Raw genomic sequence first — 16,446 nt, 5'->3', positions numbered from 1 at the left:
TATGGAGGGCTTTAGAAAACCTTCTTGTCACACAACCACAACGTTTCGTGCCCTTTTGATTAACGTGGAATGGAAACAATTAAGTGGGGGAGGTAGTGAGGCAAAGCAGCACATTCAACAGCTTTAAATGCTAATTAGCTAATGGAGGATGAAAGAGCAGGCAACTGGCAGGGTCTCACATGAGCACACTCGAGCACTGGCTGCAGCTAGGCTCGTTTCATCTGAATTCAGACCACCACCATTTTGTTTCCTTGAGTACAACTGACAATACAGCCATCTTGTGTAACGAGAGATTTCTCTCTTTTTTTTTTTCGTAATGATCTTAAATGCCTCTGTGCTTCTTTCTTCCTTTTGAATCTTCTCTTATTCCCAATTTTTATCTCTCACTTCTTAGTTGTGATATATTCTTCTTTTATCTGCCACGTCTTATGTAATTATTCGAAGATCACAGAATATTCTCACAGGCGTTGAAGTCAAGTATAGTTTTTCTTTTATGTGCTTCTTATGCTGCAGGCAGCCCACTTATACACAGAGATAAACTCTTTTCACTTGTGGCCCAAGTCACATTGTTCATCATGCTGTTAAAGTGATTTTTTTTTTTTTTTAGATTATTGCTCCTTGTAGTCTTACTCAGACAAAAAAGAGCAGCATGCCTGCACAGTACTTTGCATCTGCTGTGTGAGAAAGTGGTGTGTTAACAATGTTAGAATAGCGAGGACGATTACCTTTCACAGGCTCCATTATTGAAGGATTTTGGAGCTTGTTTTCCTGTTAATGTGATAATGACCACTGCAAGCATGATGAATGCGCTCTCTTTCTTCTATACAGTTTTATTTTTGTCTTTGTAGCAGCATTTCACAAAAGTGATCTCAAGGAACTTTGTATTGTTGGTAAAAAGCTGCAGTATTAAGCCATTTTCACACATGCAGTGCAACCATGAAAGTCTTGCAGAAATAACCTGATGAACACAAATGTTTAATGTAGCTCCGTCAGACATTAAACGGCCTTTAACCTGCCAAGTTCGTAGTCCATGTAACTGATGTGCACAGATGAGAGCGTGCCTCTAGGCTAAAGTCTGTTGTGTTTGCAGCTAGTGAGTGGTTGTCCTGTGTTCTGCCTCCTGCACTCTACCCAGGCAGCTCTGTCGCCTAGACTTAATGGATTTTGCAAGTATGAAAGTGTAAAGTGAGGGAAGGGTGTGTAAAAGGCTCTTCTTATGTTTCAAGGGTTTTAATGTGTTTAAGAATCATTTCTTGAATTTTTTTAAAATTGGCGTAAATATTGGACTTGGAGGAGCTACAGTAGTTAGAGTGATTTGTTTTCTGATGTTCACAAATGTCAAAGGGAACAAAATTATGAAGTTTAAAAGTTTCATGTCCAAATAGTTTCGTACATTCAATAACACTATAACTAAAACTAAACAACAAAAGGAATATGAAAACCCAAAAAACTGACAATACTGATTTTTGGTGCCTTTTATTTTCACATGGACGATTCAACCATAAAGCTTTAATTGTAATTGATCTCCTCAATGGAACCATTACAGGAAAATAGTTTGGCAGGATTTAACTGAGACTAAGAAGAAGTTTCCTTTGGCTGCTGCTTACTTCCTGATATAACAGTGTCTCTTCCCAGTCTCAAAACAGGGATCTTCTATGTGTTAGGTGAGTGTGTTAACCACTACTGGTAGGGAAATGTTGCTTACTTTGATCCCGTCATAGACAGTAAAAAAATTAATTTTAAAAGTGTGTGGGCCCACCTACAAATTTTCATTGATTGTTTGTTCACAGTCAGACCCTCCTCTCCTCATCATATTCAGTTTTTTGATCACCAAGATGGCGATGGCTGAAGCACTTATCTCAAGGCCTAAGAACACAATTTCAGAAACCCAGGAGTGACATCACTGTAGCTACGTCCATCTTTTAAACCCCACTTAGTAAGGTTGTTGCATGAGCGTAGGGAACGCCTAACTTCAGAACTCAGCTGTATCGAAGGATATGATGAAGTCCAACTGTGCAGCGTTTGAAGTTTTTGCTCTTTTAATTTGTTATATAACTATTTGTGGTTGTGTGCAAAGTGATGTATGGGCAGACTCTAATTGGAGGACTGTTTTCTAAATCTTCTAAAGTAGAAAGATGGAGTTTGGAAAACAGTCCTGGTCCAGTAGCCAAATTACACATTAGTGATGTATTTCACTTTCCCTAAGAATGATGATTTACAACCATCCTATATCCACTATTTAATATTCCATATTAAGGAACCGTAGGTATTTTATATATAGAGAATTTTTTTTTAATGAAAATTGCTCATTATTATTTATTAATATAATTTATTATCATTTGGTTTTGTTTTATTTTTCTGTATGCTTCACATTTAAGTTTACTAGTTCACACCACAAGACCAAGACGTTCTGAATGTGCCTAAGCCATCCCATAAACAAATCAAAGAAATAAGCTCCAACACCTGTGCTTCTGGTAGTGAAGGAATGTCTTTGGCACACAGGAATAAGCTACCAACAATTTCCATTGTTGGTTTTGATGTATCTCCAACCTCGTCCCCTCGTTCCCTCCGCCTTGTTTAAACCCTGCAAAATTACAGATAATTTTGTTCAAGGACAGTCAGGAGAATTTTCCAACGGGGGAATCTAATTTAATTGGAATCACTGTGTCATTTGCCATAGGAAGGGAGCAATCAAGGGGCTCTTTCAGGAGTGTTTACATATTTTATCACTCAGCCGTGAGTGAGATTCAAGTCGACATGGGGTTTAATCAGAAATAAGCATCTCTATCATCTGTCCCCAGTTTGCAGGGACCTTACAGATAGGTTGCAGACTCTGTTGATTTCCTTTAAAAGCCCCAAATTTGTCACAACCTTCAGTGCTCCTTTGAGGGAGATAGAGAGGCTGTGAATAAGAGAGGGGGGGAGGGGGAGAGGAAAAAGCATGCTGTCATGAAAAGAGCTGCTTCCTGGCTGGCTAGATGCAATCATGGGCACTATCTGATAGTGCTGGAGGAAATTGGATGAGCTGAGAACTGTTGGCTGCCTGTGATGGGAAAGATGACTCCTTTGTCACTGTGTCAGTCAATTCCCTACTCTCACCTGAGAGACTAATCAATAACAGAGGGGGAGAGAGAGGTTTTCTCTTGTCTCTTGGCCTCTGTATGCTGTGGGCTGCTGTCACTTATAGGCTGTAAAACGCCCACTCTTACACAGGAATGTGAGACAGATAAATATGTTATGGGTGTGTTTTAAATTCGATGCATTTCTGTAGATGTGGAAGAATGTGTTTGATTTTGAAATTCGAATTATTCCTTGTTCTCCTTATTAATAAATGAACACAAACATTGTATACATGTTCCTTTCTTTCTTTCTTTCTTTTTTAAATTGATATTCATGATTTTCTGTTGAATAGTATGTGCACACAACACTGCGTCTGAAAAAGGAATTTCTTACCGGTTGTCATATTTTGCGTCGTCTTTACTGCTCACAAGTGCTGCAGCTGCTCTCATTAGCGACTGCATCATTAGTTGTGCAATTATAGTGCATAAGACCCAGCGAGACTCATAACTATCAGTTGCTGTCAGGCCCGTAGTATTACATCAGGCACGGAGGACAGTTTGCACGACGTAGGCGTATAAACAGGGACTCGCTGAATGATTCATAACTGTAACGCTGTCATGAGCGCCAACATATTTTCTGTGCACAGTATTGACATGCTAGTCCTGTGTAAGACGATGCTAAACTGTTCTTTTCATTATCCCCCCCCACCACCATCCCTGCAGTTCCCTGATACCTGTGAGGAGTCTGCTTCTCCATTCGTCTTCATCTGCACCAACCCCCAGGAGTTGCTCGTGAAATTCCCCATGAAAGGGAAGCACAAGATCTGTAAGTCCTGCTTCTTTCATGTCCGGGGAAGTGGAGTGGATGAAATTAGCCTGAGCTAACTAAGAATTGCTTTCTTTTTTTCTTCTTCTTCTTCTTCTCCTTTTTTAAAAAAAAATCATCTTTAGTATGTATGTTTACACCTATTCGTAAAAAAGACAGGTGAAAGTGATAATGCTACACAATTCACAACTACTATATTGTCATTAATAAAAACAAAATGACACACATGGACACAAAGCTCTCACACACACACACACACACACGCAGTTTCTCTCTGAGAGCCATCTGTAAAGACAGGATTTTGCTGTCAGGTTGCCTGGGGGACTAACTAGGTCTGGATGTGCAATGTTGTTGCTGTATTGTGTGATTTATAAGAGAGCTCAAACACATTTTCCCTCTGCTGCCATAGCTGCTACTGCAAAAATGATGTACCTGCAAGCTCCTTTGTTAATATTTCTAAACCCTCTAAAGACTTGAGAGGATTGTTTATGCAGCTGTGCCTCTCTCAGATCGTTTGATATCGACGGAGAATTCTTTTTGAGATTCTTGAGGTAAAATGTAGCAGGAGCCATGACACACACCCCCCCCCCCCCCCCCCCTTTCCCTACAAAACTGGATATGATCGCCTTGTCTCGGTTTTTGTGAACATAATGAGCAGTTAAAAATGGCTTTGGAGGTGTAGCTCAGACCTGAACATCAAAGGATTAAATGAAATTCTTGTTAAGTAGGATGTCAGCAGGTCTTAAAGAAATTATTACTGGTCTGGAGAGTTTTAAAAGTCTACTTTTTGTACTGAGTACTTTTAAAGCTCTTTTTTGGGGGTTGTTTTGTTTGTCTTTCACAATTCCGCACTTTCCTGCCACGTGAAGTGGAAAAAGGCTGGTGTACGCCTGTTCTTTTATTTTAATTTTCACATTTCAGTGAACCTAAACTGATGCTCTTGAATAAAAGGTCGAAATGTGCTGACACGTTGTTATAGGCTTGCTGATGTAGACGCAGATTGGAAAATCTGGTTCTGCATTATTTAAACTGACTGTAGGTTGTTGTTTATGAATCAGCAGTTTTCTTTTTATTGGTGAATAAATAAATATGGCTTTGTTAAAGTTCCCTGCTGGAAATTATAACCACTAATAGATTTCATTTTCTTAATTTTAACGGTACCTGGAGCCAAGTTTTTTTCCTGCTACAGCTGCACGCACACATTTGTGAACAGTCGGAAATTGCTAATAAAATATAACCTGAGCTTCGTCCAAGAAGATACGAAACCAAACTCAGAAGACAGTCATGACAAAATGGCCAAAGCATGTCAGGACTTGGATTTAGAGATTTGTATAATGTAGATATTTCCTGCACAAAAGTGAGGAGGAATATTTGTCCTAAAAATCTTTCAGTTCATCGATATTTCTGGGACGTCTTGATTGAACAGACCTCTTTCGGTCATGCTGCAGTTTTTTTTTCTGGTTTTATTCTGCCGAGGTTTGTTCTCAGCTTCATCCCATCTTACTACCTTGAATTTCCCTGTGCTGCTCAACACAAATGTGACTGTTTTCCATTAGAAAGATGTCTTCAGCAGCTGCCAGCAACTTGTTGAGGTCTTTTGCTTGCCCCAGTTTCCTTTAATGGCCTTTTTGCATGCTGTTAACAGTATTTGACTCAAGCAACTTTTGCTCCAAGCTGTGCTTTATTCAGAGAAAAAGCAGCCTGCGTCTTTTCCATTTTATTTGTTCCGTCCTTAACATCCGTCACTGGATTTGTGTGTCAAACACTGAACGTCGCAGGTCTGAATAATAATCCATCACCATATCCTGCTTCTTACAGAAGACACACACTTTAGCAAGCCCTTAACCTGTGGTCTGTTTTAAGACGTTACGTTTCTGTTACCCATAAAGAAATGTCTATTAGGTTAATTTTATGTTGTCATGTCTTTACCTGCTGAGATATTTGACAGTGTAATAGTCTGTCGTCAAGGTCCCTTCCTGCTTTGTTCCAGCTCACGCCTAATTTGCGATATCTAGACTATCCAAACAGTCACAGATGTTTGATGACTGTTTAGTCCAGGAACATTAGCACACTTGATCTGCCTTATCTCAAATCATTTTCAAAGACCCAATAAGTTATTTACATTAATATAACCTAAAATGGGCACAAACATCAGGCAGTATCAAATAATGTCAAATAACAAAATGTAAGTACACAAAAGTTATTTCATCGTGTACAAGATCACTTTACCTCTCTCCTAATTACATTTTCTCCTTGTTTGCAACACAGAGTATTAAAGCCACACATTACTGGCTCATGTTATACTCAGTGTAACAAGATGCTCCCAGCTGTGCATGTTACCTCAGTATTTTAAATTGGTTATCTTGACCTACACAGTCCCACTTGTGTTATCCTTCTGTCACCAGCTAGCTTTTCACTCTGCCATGCTCTTGCTCTCTCGCCCCTTCTTCTACCTCAATTCCCACCACATCTCACGGGTCAGGTCATTGCCGCTCATCTTAGTCGGCGGGGTTTAGCACTAGTGTTTTTATTTTTTTGCTCCTCAAGCAGTTTACGCTGACAAGATCTGCTTGTCACTGTTATTGCCGGCTATGTCACACCTCATCACAATGAGCAAGAAAAGGGATGAACAGCTTTTCAAACAGCAGTGCTGCTGCTGTCTTACATAATGGTTAAAAATTATTTCTAATAAACTATAATGTGCTGCAATGTGTCATTCTGTATATAAAAATGAATTGTTGAAACTGATGGATGGACTCTGCTATCAGTACTGTGGAAATATAGCTTGAATGAATGTCAGCCAGCTTGCAAAGGCTGCTTTTCTTTCTAAAGATTCCCATTTTTTAGGAATTAACTGCTGAAATTTTCTGCCAGGCTCTGTTAGGGTTTATGCTGAAATATATGTGCAACATCTATAGTCCCTTTCATGGAAACAGTAGTGATCCCGTCCTATTAAGACAGCTGAAACAATTAAATATTATCATCTTATTGCTGTACAGGATTTTTTCACCAGGCAGTGGTCATTTAGTTCTTCGTCATTTTTGTGCTCTTGCCTACATTTCATGTGATTAAAATGCTGATATTTGTCATATCTGCAGGCCACATGGCAAAAACTAGGGCAAACCTAGCATATCCAAATACTGTACACAGGAACGATATTGGATACGATAGCCGATACCCAAATCAGAGATTGAGATCGAATCGAATTCTGCCCTTTTCTGCAGCCAGTTGCATTACTTGGTATGTGATGGCAATACGAGATGCAAACTCAGTTGATTAGTCATTACCCTGCGGAGGAGTCTGTGACATTTAAAATGATGTACAGTCAAGACTCACTCATGTAATAAGGGATGTGCATTAAGGTTTATGGTCACATCCTGTGTACATTTGTATCTGTATGTGTGCGTCTTTGTGAGCTGAAGGTCAGTTTGGGTTTTGAAAGCTATTTGACTCTGTGACATGAATCCAGATTTCCTTCTCCTATATCTCATGTAGATAACCTTTTCTCCCCTATGTTTTTTCTAAGCCTGACATCCTCTGAAGTGGCTACGTACACAGCACTGGAAAAGTAAAACACAGACCATATGCCGCTCTACTTAAGACATTTAACCATACACTGCTTGATAAATCTAATATTAACTGACAGGGGCTTGTCTTAAACACTTACATAAAATAACCCAGACGTAAACAAAGTAAAGGATGTGAAAAGCAATCATAATGTTCACTGGGTCATAACAGCTGGCTGTATTTCAGCATTATAAAAAGAAATAGAACAAATACCACTGAACAGTTTATTATCTCGTAGCACTCAAGGATCCATGCAGGAAATCTGTGGTCCTGCAACTGAACCTCAAGTCAGTTGGATTCATCACAAATAGCCACCAAACAAGACTTATTTAAGAATCGTAGGTGCTGTAGCCTGCTGGAGATCTGAACTATTAGTCTGCCTGCTTTCATGCACAGGTAGTTTGTGCCCTTTATTATCTTAAACTCTCCATCACGTCTTATATTGTCAGATATATTGACTGGACTGCCTGAAGCTGCTACTTGAGTTTTTGCAGAACAAAGTAATGAGATACAGGGTTGACCTTCCTATTATGATGCATCCAAAAGTGTAAAATTCAGTTGCTTTCAAGCAGGAGTACATTCCCAGTGTAACGCTCCATGAGTGAATCACATGGCTTTAAGCCTTTGTCTAAGAGTTCTCAAATAAGAGAAAAAAATGTACAAGCATTCCTATATTCATCTGACTTGAGCAATGATTTAGAAGTGCAACAGTTGAGGATCAGTGTACAGAATCATTCATTAGCTCCAGGCAGCGAATGCCTTGTGTTTCCATCTTGCATTAATTTTCTTGCTTCAAAGAACTGCTGGCTGATTGTGCTACAGTGTGTATTTGTTCTACTGGGATTCTTGGACTTTTATTGAGCATACTATACAGTACTGTGCAAAAGTATTTAGCCACCCCTCATTCCTTTGTACTTTGGTTTAAAGAAGCAAAATATATAGTATTTATATTGCATTGGTCTTGAGCAGTAGCTCTCAAGGCTTTCTGAAGGTGTTTCAGTTATTCTTTGGACATTGGCTGCTCTTTCACTTCATTTTCAGTCAGTCATTTTTTGTTTTTCCACTTAACACTGACCTATGAATCATTCAAACTTGAAATAGGCATCTAACTAAAGTACGATTCACTGTTGTGTCTGCAAATAACAGGCAACTAACAACAAACCAATTTTCATTTCTGTCTTTAGGCACTGATGCAAAAACACATAATTTGTTCCCATTTCTTTTGTTGAGTCAATGAAAAAAAATAAAACAGTTTGACAGGCTTAAAATGGTGTTTTTGGTCTAACAGGATGAACACTTGACATGTCTCAGCAGGGTGTCCTTTAAACAATCGGACGAACTGGACAAAAGAATTGGCGACGTAAAAACTATTAACAGCATATGAACAATATCTAAAAGTCATGTCCTTAAAAATTATGGAACAATCCAGCAAAGACCTGACACGGGACCTGAGACATGCATCTGGCTCTGGAGTTGATCCATCTATTGAAGCCTCATCAGAAATTATGAACACAGATGATCCACCATAAAATACCATCTGAAAAGATGGCATTGGTTCCCAAACAAACTGCCAATGCAGTAAAAATATACCTGATAGTGTCCCACTGTTTGTTTTTCTCTCAGTCCTGGATTGGCCTCCCCAGAGCACCGTTGAAGCGGTATTGGATCTTCTTGACAGAGGGCAGAACAAAAGGCAGCCATACAAAGAAGAGCTTTTAATGTCCTACAAGAAGCCTGGAGAACTATTCCTGAAGACTACTTAAACTTAAATACTCAAATATTAACTTTTAAGCTTGCTGGAACTGTATAAACTTTGTTTTTGTGTTATGTCCCACATGTTTCCCTTTTTCTAGCAAAATATATGAATTGAGGGAAGGTTCCAGTCTTTTGCTTAGTATTGTATGATGGAAATAATTCATTTGCACATAAGCTACATATGCAAATGAATCTCTGTAACCACATGCAGTGTTTTGGACAGTACAGAACCAAAATGCAATTGTTCCTTATTAGAGATGTAAATACAAAGTCCTTTAACAGCTTTTAAAGAGCTCTTCATTCACTTTCCACTGAACATAGAGTAACTTGTGAACATATGACTCCACTGAGTACTTTGTGAACAAAGCTTATCTTCTGCTGCACAGATTAGTCACACTGATGGCTCTCCAGCAGATACAATAGAGCTCTCTTTTGTTCAGGTTTCTCACGACAAGAAAGGAAGTCAAGGGTATAATTGCCAAGATGAGAAATTCAGCTTCGACACCAGGTCACGATGGAATCTCAAGTAGTGTAATTCATTGACATATATAATCTGAAAATCGCTGGAAACTGGAGTCTTTTTTTTCCCCGAGGACCTCAAGGTTGACAGTGTAGTTCTTCTTTAAGCCTGAAGTGCCGACAACATTTTCTTTCATCTTTTTTAAAAGCCCTCTAAATAGTTGGAAAGCATAATATCACAGCATTACTTTTATGCTGACATTATACAATAAAGCAATTTCGCCAAAGTATTTAGTAATATTTTTCTCTCCAGTGGACCATTGATAGAAACTATGATAAAAATGTTAACTTAAATTGTTGAATGCTGATGAAAACATGCACTCTTGAGAGATGTTATTAATAATTATAATACCACTGTTAGTTATGGCTTTGCCTGTCCTTATGAGAAACAACCTTCTCATAAGGAAAAATCAGTGGTTTTCCAGTGATCGCACTGAATTTTTTCCAGTTGATTGACAAATAGTTGCATCTGATCACCAGACAGATTGCTAACACGCTGTAATCAGTGCAACTTGTCCATAAACTGTCTGTTTGCAGACAAGCTGACCTGGTATTTGCATTATTATTGCAAACTATTTTTTTAAGCAATCATTTCAAAGGCAGTGAGCTTGTAAGGCTATTTCCTGTCTGAAGAATTGTGCTTGCAGCACAATGTCCAGCCACCGGTTTCCCTAGATTGGATGTAGCACTAGATCCTATTGGATGTCTCGAGTAACTCGTGGTTTCAGATAAGCTTACATTAATCACTCTTGGAAAGGTCTAACTTGGTATTTCTTTGTCAGCAGGGAAAATTAAATTACTTGAACACACGTGCTGTTAGCAAACAGTAAAACACTGCTCGGATAATGATTAGTCCATCAGTTTACCTCTGCCAAAAACACAGGTTATTGTTTATTCCTTTTCTCTCCTGTGTTGCCTTTTATTTTAGAAGAAAACACAACACAGTTGAGGCTTCTCAGTTTACTCTGCCTGTAATCAGTTGGGTTTTTTATGCAGAGGAGTTTCCATTCGTAGTAAGTTAATACAGCTCAGCTGCACCAGTGTTGTTGCTGAGATTATAAGTTTAACTACTATTTTACTTCTGATATTCAGTTAAGTGAACTGTATTAGAGATAGTACTTCGATTAGCAGTGTATGTAACACTATCCCACAGAAACGCATAATATCCCAGTAACACACAGACAGTACTTTGTTGTGTAGTAGCTCCATTGCATGTTTATCATATGATTTGTCTCCAGGTTGCTCTGTAAAAAATGCAGAACCTATTAAGTACTCTTGAGGGAATTGCTTAAAGCAAAGAAATCCATATTTACATGTTCTGTGTAACAGCCACAAGCCCGGGGACTACACATCAAAAATACACATTTCTCATTATTTATTTGCTAAACATTCAACATCTCACTTCCTGCTCTTCTTTCAGTGTGATTATAATTTTCTGTGTGCATACATTATTGAGCTCTTGCAATATGTATAGCCCATAATCACTCAGTATGGAAATCACACAACATATACCCGGAGAAAATACTGCATCTTAATTTTGTTCTACTAACCATCAGCTACACTGTTACCTTGTGATTACTGTTTTTGTTTTAAGTGTGAAATCACTGCACCATGGGATTGCAAATTACCTAACAAATGTCCATCTTTTCTCTTGAGATAGTCGTGTTTTTCTTTTTTTTTCTCTCCTCTGTTTCTCCCTTGTGCTGTTCTTCTTCTTCTGTCATCCACTACTGGGAGACAGAAAGAGGTTAGAGCAACGGAAGTCCTTTTTTGGTTATTTATTCATGGATTTTCCATTTAATATTCATGCCTTTCTCAGGACTATCTGGGTGCAGAAGAGAATTTGCTGCCTCGGAGGCTGCAGGGGCCAAAAATCGGGTTTCAGCTCCAATGAGCCCAGCAGATGAAGGGAAAAAAAAGAGAGAGAGGGAGATAGAGAGGGAATGAGCAAGTGGGGTTTCATGTGTTCTCTAGTAAATGAGAGGCAGGCCTTGAAGGTGACAGGCTGTGTTTATTACTGATCTGTCAGCCGGTTAATGGGGAGAGTAGAGGAGAAGAGAGAGGAGGGAGCTGAGCTGCTGAGTAGAGACCAGAGCACACAGACATGGGAGCCAGAGAGAGCCCCAAGCAATAAACTTTGCCATGCTAGATCTGCTTGTCCTTACAGATTCAGTAACAACACTCCTGCATGCTAAATTAGGAACTGTAAATAACTGAATGAATAACAATGTGTTTTTGCATTGTTTTAAAATTGGGATGTTTCAGTAAATGAACACTGGCAGAAAGCTCTGCGATCAGTCGTTTCCAGACTATACTTAGTCAAGACTTTACACACAGAGGAATGTGTTAGCTGGCATCCAAGTCAGTATGAAGAATGAAGTATGGCCTTCTTTTTTTACTTGTGTTGGGAAAGGATTACGCATTTTTTCTTTGCTCGTCTAAACTCACCTGACCTCCACGTATGTTTGACATGCAGGTCTGCACTGAGTTTGGTGAGCATCTTTTGCCACCTCTTAACTTTATGAGCTTTCAGGGATCGATTGTTATGCTTGTTATGCAAATTATGATATTACAAAAGCCTAACAGACTACAGTGATAGTGATAGTGATGGGAGATTTTACCTAAAATCCATATTACAGTGATGTAACCGTTACATAATTCACTACAAAATGTGTTTTAATGTGTATATTTTTACATTTTTACAGTGCAATAAGAAAACAAAATTGACTTTGAGCCCAACTAAGTATTTATTTATTTACATTTTGGCTTAGTATCTTAAATAGATTTGTTTTACACCCCAGTTAACAAAGGTTATGAGCATACACTAACTGGGCACGATAAGGCAGCTACAGTAGTTGCAGATTGGCTGACTGCCTGCGTGAAAGATTTAATTTATTGAATATATCGACATGAGTAAAATTAGGTCGGTTAGAAAGTCATAATGTTGATTAATGGAGTTATTTGATTAATTGCCCAGCCCCAGTGAAAAGAGCGAGCGATTCGTCTTGGTGCTGACAGGATATTGAAAGGATGTCTTTACATTTTGAGACACGATATGTTGAATATTTTTTTGCTATGTTTGTTTCCCTTCACTGAGTTGAGTAAGGGAAAAGATGCTTTGAAGTAGAAGCTAGATCTTGGTTTGGAAAATTAACTAAGAGCGTATTTTAAAAAAAAAAAACATTTTTAAATATTGTGCAGCCCCGGCAGGACATGCTTTGCCTCGGAGCTTTGTAGCATTTGATTGCAGTTGAGCTCAGAGGTTTTATCAGCTGCCCTTCTTAATGAAACCTTCTGGCTTTATATTTTACTAAAGGGTGAAAAGGCAGTGTAAAGAAATTGCTCTTTGTTGTAACAAGAGATTTGTCTTTTCTTATCTTAACAAGCATTGTTGCCTTTATCAGACGCCGTTACAAAATGCATATCAGTCAGCATTTGACGTGCTACTGCTGTCTTTAGTGTCACGTCGCTGTGTGTGCAGCATCCTTTCTGTACAATTCATATGGCTGTTTTTTTTTTTTTTATTCATATTGCTACTGTTATTTTAATCTTTACAGTGAATGTGTGAACACACCATATGTGGCACTGGTTTGAACAGCTTGTATCCTTGTCTGTGTGATAAAGGCATTTGAATATACTGCACTGTGTCCTTCATCGAGATGCATCGAGTAGTTATAGATTATCTCTGGATCAAGTTCTGATGGTATCTGAGAGGGTGACACTTAAAAAAATTAGTTTTCTCATCAGGTACGTGGCAGGCGGGAGAGTAATACTTGTACCTTACACTCAATTCCAAATTAGAGGTTTTGTAACCAAATTATTTTAATGCTACAAATAGTCTTCACTTTTTTCCAGGCGAGAGGGGAAAAAAAACAATTTTTTTTTCACATGGCTGCTTGGCTCATCACACAGTTGGTTTCAATCTTACCTGCGGCTTACAGAGAACACAGCTAATTATTTATGCACAGTCTACCCAGATCCAGGGTTTCAAGCACTCAGCTACTCATCGACTTAACAAAGCAGCAAACTCAACACACTTTCTTCTGTGTCTCCATTCGTGTGCAGCATTTATATTACTTGGTGAACACACTATACATTAATAGCACCTTTTTCTAGCTGCATTGTAAATATATAACACTCTAGTACAGATTACTTATTGTGAATAGTAGAATTCAAAAGACCGGTTTAAAACATCTGGCCTTCTTCTCCATTTAAGCTCCACCTTTATGTTGTGTGCCCTCAGTTTTGTGTTTTCATTCCCACATTTCAATCGGTGTCAGCACGGTGGGGGATGGGGGGGTAGAGTGCAGATAGATGTGTTTTGCGATGTAATCAATGTCCTTGATTAGTGAGCGATTACTCCTGTCTGTGTGTGTGTGTGTGTGTGTGTGTGTGTGTGTGTGTGTGTGTGTGTGTGTGTGTGTGTGTGTGTGTGTGTGTGTGCATGAGCAGGTATGTGCACGCACATTTGGCTCTGTGTTTGTGTTGAAGTAATTACGAGCGGTCTGCTAGTTAGCAAGACTGCAGTTGGGCTGTGGCCCTGATTTTGTTTATTTGTCAGTTAAGGAACTGAAGATCAATGGGTGGATTATTTGCACAGTTCGAATAGCTGATCGAGGTGAGGATGTTAAACTAGACATGGCCAATAAGCTGTTGGTGAGTGTTTACCTACCCAGCTATGTGTTTTTACATTTTGATGTTGCCATTTCGGTCAAAGAAAACATTTGAAGAAATGAGTTTGAACATAACAGGAACTGTAATAACGCTGTCTAAAATTAGAGCTGATCCATTTTATCTTAGCCAGTTAGTAATGTATCATAAATCATGAAGAATTAATGAGTGTATTCAGCTGTTTGCCGATGTTGACCTTGCTTCACAATAACAGCATCAACAGTGAACATTCAGCTGTGCAAGATGTGGTCAAATTAAGCTTGTTTGATTGGGGTCACTGTAAAGGGAGAGTCAAGGGAAATCAGTTTTAGTTCAATTATTTAAATATATATATATATTTAAAACTCAACACTCCCCTTTAAGCAAGCATTTGGCTACAGTAGGAAGGAAAAACTCCCTTTTCACTTAAAGGAACCTCCAGTAGAACCAGCTCAGGGAGGGGCAGCCATCTGCTGCGACCAGCTGGGGGTGAGGGGCTGAAGACGGGATAAAAGACCCACTTTGGAAAAGAGCCAGAGATTAATAATAACTACTGATAATCTAATGATTGCAGAGTGGTGTATAAACACGTCATAATCTCATCAATGAAGTAGCCTGAAAACATTTAAAATTCTACTTTATTAAACTTCCCTTTTTGAGGTGATGAAACTCAATATATATTTAATAATTGAGCCATTTTTTAAAATAAGCCCCACATAAAAGTATATTTTCAGACTACTTTTTTATTAATGATCTACTTTTACATTAATATTATAGCATCCAAATGTGGTGTGTCAGGGAACTTCCTGGCATGCAGTAGAAAATTATGGATGTTAGCTAGAATATTATGCATGCTCTGTGATACTGATCTGTACTGTGCCGGTCCCATTATGCTGGCAGTTCAAATGCTGACTGTGTGTTTTATTTCCCCCTTCATGTCAGAATAGCAAAGCTGTAACACTATCAGCGAATTGGGTAGCGGGATTAACTGTCAATCTGCTAAATGAAGAAAGGAAAGATCTCTGAAGTATTGCTGATGGTTGTCAAGAGTCAGTAATCACTCCTAATAAGGCTCTATGCATGAATAATGATTCCATTTAAATAGCTGTAATTGCGTATTCACTTTAAGATGTTAGTTAGGTTACTCGTGCCTGTCTGAAGTAATGGAATTACAGGGATACTTCGTTTTTGTGTAATTAAAAAAAATCTAAGCACTTCAATTCACGTATAAGTGTAGGTCCAAGTGCACATATAGCATATAATCTACCCATTTCCTTAATTGCTTTTTCCAGTTTAGGTTGCAGGGAGGCTGGATCCTATCCCAGCTATCAAGGGTAAAAGGTGGGGTACACCCTGGACAGGTCAACAGTCTATGATAGGGCTAACACAGAGAGACAAACAGTCATTCACACCCACTCCCACAACTCCAGCCAATTTAGAGTCATCAGTTAACCTAACAGGCATGTTTTTAGACATGTTTTTAGACTGTGGGAGGAAGCTGGAGAATCAGAAGAGAACCCACCCAGACACAGGGAGAACATGCAATCCGACTTCGACTTATGCCAAATTCTGGAGGTTTGCTATGTACGGAATTTCAGACTTATGAAATCCATTTTGTTAAGAGGTTTTTATATTGTCAAATAAATGAATGAATAAAAAACGGAATGTACTTTTTAAGAGTAAACTGTATGTGTTATTAAATGTTTATATAATAGTCTTACAGCAGCGTTAATATCCTGGGTCTCCCTGCAGCGCTTTGTAGCCAGATGTTATTATATTGTTATGTTTATGTTAGGCGCCCTTGAGAGAAATATTGCGTTACCTATTAATGTAAAGACAGACTTGTGAAAAGCACAGTGGTATTAGTGTAAACACTGACACTCTGCTGCTACAGAGCCATCAACATTTCTTTCAAAGCACATCTTAACTAATGTGATCATCTGACTGCGCTTGCGAGAAAACATCAGCGGTAATTCCCCTCAGAGGCGGCTGTCAGCTTTCCATCATCTGTCACTGTTTTCACTTTGCCTGTTTTCAAAAAAGCATTTGATTCTTGTAGTTTTCCTCTCG

General features: G+C 38.7%; 1 protein-coding gene and 1 long non-coding RNA gene across 4 annotated transcripts in view; both read left to right on the top strand.

Annotated features, from left to right (window-relative positions):
* trip4 (thyroid hormone receptor interactor 4) overlaps positions 1–16,446 on the top strand; it is an 81,903-nt gene that overhangs the window by 26,372 nt on the left and 39,085 nt on the right. The window contains exon 13 of one of the 3 annotated variants that reach the window (XR_005697829.1): positions 3,783–3,889. The exons of 1 other annotated variant lie outside the window; for it this stretch is intronic. Coding sequence is in view for 1 of the 2 variants with exons in the window: in XM_040045497.1 (XP_039901431.1) it covers positions 3,783–3,885 (103 nt within the window). In the remaining variant the exon portion in view is untranslated. Of the gene's footprint in view, positions 1–3,782; positions 3,890–16,446 lie in introns of those variants that run through there. One more of the 3 variants, XM_040045497.1, reaches the window with a different exon arrangement.
* Positions 3,893–16,411, top strand: LOC120742269. The gene is made up of 2 exons (XR_005697830.1): positions 3,893–8,173; positions 8,741–16,411. It is a non-coding gene; the product is annotated as an uncharacterized LOC120742269 (long non-coding RNA).

Source organism: Simochromis diagramma, unplaced genomic scaffold (assembly GCF_900408965.1).
Source record: "Simochromis diagramma unplaced genomic scaffold, fSimDia1.1 OVJJ01000079.1, whole genome shotgun sequence".
In the NCBI taxonomy this organism is placed as follows: domain Eukaryota; kingdom Metazoa; phylum Chordata; class Actinopteri; order Cichliformes; family Cichlidae; genus Simochromis; species Simochromis diagramma.
Note: the sequence above shows the minus strand (reverse complement) of the source record. Positions and strands in the feature narration are given on the sequence as shown.